The following is a 4,419-nucleotide window of genomic DNA, read 5'->3' on the forward strand; positions in this document are numbered from 1 at the left end:
TCCTACCAACTAATTTTAACTATACTAACCCCTTATTTTCCCGTTTTGCGTGTTTATTCGTCACCAATTAACCCAGTGGCTTTCAACTCTGATGATTAACGAATTCTCTATTTTCGTTTCAGATTGCTCAGATGCTTTAAAAAAGGACCACAAGAAACCTGGAGTCTATTTAATTCATCCTGTTGGATCACCATACAAAGTTCATTTACTTTGTGTTGACGGCTGGACTGTCATACAAAGACGTTTTGATGGATCAGAAAATTTCCACAGGTAAGAGCTGTAACCGTTAGCATATAATTTATAGTCGCTGTATGGTAAGAAGCTTGCTTCCCAACCTCATGGTTCCGGGTTCAGTCCCACTGCGTGGCACATTGGGCACGTGTCTTCTACTGTAGCCTCGGACCGACCAAAGCCTTGTGAGTGGATTTCGTAGACGGAAACTGAAAGAAGCCCGTCGTATGTGTGTATGTGTCCTACCATCGTTTGACTGCTGGTGTTTGTGTGTTTATGTCCCTGTAACTTAGCGGTTCGGCAAAAATAACCGATAGAATAAGTACTGGGCTTACAAAGAATAAGTCCTAGGGTCGATTTGCTCGACTAAACGTGGTGCTCCAGCATGGCCACGGTCAAATGGCTGAAACAAGTAAAAGAATAAAAGAATAAAAGAATGATCTACACAAATCTACAATGGTTTATGTAACATCTATAATGGTTTACGTGGCCTTGTGGTTACGGCGTTGTACTCACGATCGCTAGATCGTAGTTTCGAATCCCGGACTTGGCGGCGCGCTGTGTTCTTGAGCAAAACACTTCTTTTCGCGTTGCTCCACGATCATTTCGACACATGACACGTGATATACTTCTGCATCTGTACAAACAATGTCAATTTGATGGAGAGAGTGATCTAATGCACTGCACAAACATTGGATGACTATAAACAAATCATGTGTGCAAGTTGCCCTGCAAAAACTGAACACTCACATGTCGTCTTCGACGAGAGATTCCGTATAATAGTTTACTTAAGATCTACGATGGTTTATAGAAAAATCAACACTGGTTTATGTAAAATCTATAATGTTTTAGGTCTGTATAAGATCTGTAACGGTTTATGTATTTATGATTTTACTGAGAAGCCAGTACCTGTGACCTTCACGGGTTCCTTTGTTCAAATCGAGGTCTGTTGGATAAAACTTGGGCATGGAGGGAATTCCTGCTGAGTGATGCTCTGTGACAGAAGTGTAGCGGTGATTCAAAGCCGAACCGTTAGGTATCCGATCATGCATCCCGATCAAACAACAGTAGTTTCACGTGATCGGTCTATTAAGCAACTAATCGCGTGATTCAATTTTCTAGAACTTTCTCCTTGTACCCTATAAAAAGGCCACTTTTGGCGCAAATTGTAAAATGTAGAGGCAGCTGCACGTTGTGTCCTCATTCTCGTCAATGGTTAAGACAAATGGCAGATAATCGACAGAAATCTCCGTCACCACGAATATAGCACAAAAGTTTCCAGTTATGATGGGTCAGCTAAAGATTGCTGTATTAGTAAGCTTGTCATAAATCCAAAACAGTATATATTTCCTAGTAAGAAATTATTGCTGTTAATATTTGTAAAAGACCAAAAATCTTCCGTTCAATGTTCTAGTCACCACCATTACAGCAAACACACTCGCAACATAAGTATTAAACATGATGGGGTACAGTGTGGCCTAAGGTTGAGATTAGGTTTGACGGTAAACAAGAGTTGTGTGTGCTGTTGAATGGAGTCGACCTGGTTGGAGGAAGTAGACAACTAATTAGTCTAATTTGTTTTGTTTTTTGTTTAATAACGGTGGAACTTGCAGCGCCCATGACTTCCATCTATATTTCAGGACTTCCGAGGTTAGTGGGAGGAAGGGTGGCAATTATTCTGAAGCCGAAGTGCTGGCTCAAATGCTTATAACCGGCTCAAAAGCTTGTAACTAGCTCAAAAGCTTGTAACTGGCTCAAATGCTTGTAACCGGCTCAAATGCTTGTAACCGGTTCAAATGCTTGTAACCGGTTCAAATGCTTGTAACCGGCTCAAAAGCTTGTAACCGGCTCAAAAGCTTGTAACCGGCTCAAATGCTCGTAACCGCCTCCAATTCTTGTAACCGGCTCAAATGCTTGTAACCGGCTCAAATGCTTGTAACCGGCTCAAATGCTTGTAACCGGTTCAAATGCTTGTAACCGGCTCAAATGCTTGTAACCGGTTCAAATGCTTGTAACCGGTTCAAATGCTTATAACCGGCTCAAAAGCTTGTAACTAGCTCAAAAGCTTGTAACTGGCTCAAATGCTTGTAACCGGCTCAAATGCTTGTAACCGGCTCAAATGCTTGTAACCGGCTCAAATGCTTGTAACCGGCTCAAATGTTTGGTGGTGGTGGTGGGGGGTGTAATTAGAGTATCTGTAGTGTAGTTGTTTTGCATTGTTTGTAATGATGGTGATGGTGGTGATGTTGTTGCTGCTGCTGCAGTACTCGTGGTAGTAGTAGTAGTAGTAGCAGCAGAAGCAGCAGCAGTAGTAGTAGTAGTAGTAGTAGTAGTAGTAGTAGTAGCAGCAGCAGCATTAGTAGTAGTAGTAGCAGCAGCAGCATTAGTAGTAGTAGTAGCAGCAGCAGCATTAGTAGTAGTAGTAGCAGCAGCAGCATTAGTAGTAGTAGTAGCAGCAGCAGCATTAGTAGTAGTAGTAGCAGCAGCAGCATTAGTAGTAGTAGTAGCAGCAGCAGCATTAGTAGTAGAAGTAGCAGCAGCAGCATTAGTAGTAGAAGTAGTAGTAGCAGCAGCAGCATTAGTAGTAGAAGTAGCAGTAGTAGTAGTAGTAGTAGTAGTAGTAGTAGTAGTAGTAGTAGTAGTAGTAGCAGCAGCTGCAGCAACAGTCGACTTTGCCTTTCATCCTTTCGGGGTCGATAAATTAAGCACCAGTTACACACTGGGGTCAATGTAATCGACTTAATCCCTTTGTTTGTCCCCTCTCTGTGTAGCCCCTAGTGGGTAGTAAAGAAATAAGAAACGTTAGCACGCCGGGCGAAATGCTTAGCGGTATTTCGTGTCTTTAAGTTTTGAGTTCGAATTAAGCCGAGGTCGACTTTGCCTTTCATCCTTTCGGGGTCGACTTTGCCTTTCATCCTTTCGGGGTCGATACTGGGGTCGATCTAATCGACTGGCCCCTTCCCCAAAAATTTCGGGCCTTGTACCTAGAGTAGAAAAGAATATACGTATATAAGTACGTACGTATCCAGGCACATACGTATGTTTGTATGTGTGTGTATGTGCGCGCGCGTGTGTGTGCGTTCATTTATAGGCACATAGACACGCTGTTGGTTCGTGTGTGTCATATTCGATGGCGAAGAACAAAAGCGATCAGATATTCACTGTTCGAATCCACCAGATTCAGAATCTGTAGATACATTATTGTAGAAAGAACCTAACCCGCCGCTAGGAATGGTGGAAATTTAACGAGTGTGCACAATCGCTAATGAAATTCCAACACAAGGAGTGAAGCATAGCGCTCTTACTTTTTTTGTCCTCGAAAGCACTGCAGATACAGACCTGTTGTTTACATTCGTCGATAAAAACAATTTGAAGATATATACTATAGAAGGCGAAATTTTGGTATAAACATGATACTTTAGTTAAAGTCCAGCCAGAGACTGTTTTATTATTCATGCCACAGACGACTAATAATATTTGTGCCATTTACAACATACATCTGTAGAATAATTCTTCTTCTGTGTTGTAAAAACAATATTTAGTATCTTAAATTATATAACATGATTTCTCTACAGACTTTCTATAGAAACTAGAGCAAGCACTGAAAGCTATGACATTTCGTATACGAATACGTCTATGTAAACAATGTGATCGCAGATAGAAAAACGGGTAATGGGTGTACATGGATATTTCAGGAGTTCTTGCTCATTCTTCAGTATCACATCGAACCCATTAACCATCCACAAACATGTTGCTTAAACAACCAGTAAATTTAGCAATAGATATAAATTATATGTAGTTGACATGAATATATGAAACTATCAGCCACTTAAGTTTCATAACCGGCTCAAATGCTTGTAACCGTCTCAAATGCTTGTAAGCGGCTCAAATGTATGTAACCGACTCAAATGCTTGTAACCGACTCAAATGCTTATAACCGGATCAAATGCTTGTAACCAGCTGAAATGCTTGTAACCGGCGGCTCAAATGCTTGTAACCGTCTCAAATGCTCGTAACCGGCTCAAATGCTTGTAACCGGCTCAAATGCTTGTAACCAGCTCAAATGCTTGTAATCGGCCCAAATGCTTGTAACTGGCTCAAATGCTTGTTACCGTCTCAAATGCTTGTAACCGGCTCAAATGCTTGTAACCGGCTCAAATGCTTGTAACCGGCTCAAATGCTTGTAAT

The 4,419-nt window shown here is 41.4% G+C and overlaps 1 protein-coding gene across 1 annotated transcript in view; it reads left to right on the forward strand.

Annotated features, from left to right (window-relative positions):
- Positions 1–4,419, forward strand: part of LOC106867244 (uncharacterized) — a 31,582-nt gene that overhangs the window by 17,936 nt on the left and 9,227 nt on the right. The window contains exon 5 of the mRNA XM_052965908.1: positions 123–270. Coding sequence (XP_052821868.1) covers positions 123–270 — 148 coding nt within the window. The remainder of the gene's footprint in view (positions 1–122; positions 271–4,419) is intronic.

The sequence above is a fragment of the Octopus bimaculoides genome, chromosome 2, assembly GCF_001194135.2.
Source record: "Octopus bimaculoides isolate UCB-OBI-ISO-001 chromosome 2, ASM119413v2, whole genome shotgun sequence".
In the NCBI taxonomy this organism is placed as follows: Eukaryota; Metazoa; Mollusca; class Cephalopoda; order Octopoda; family Octopodidae; genus Octopus; species Octopus bimaculoides.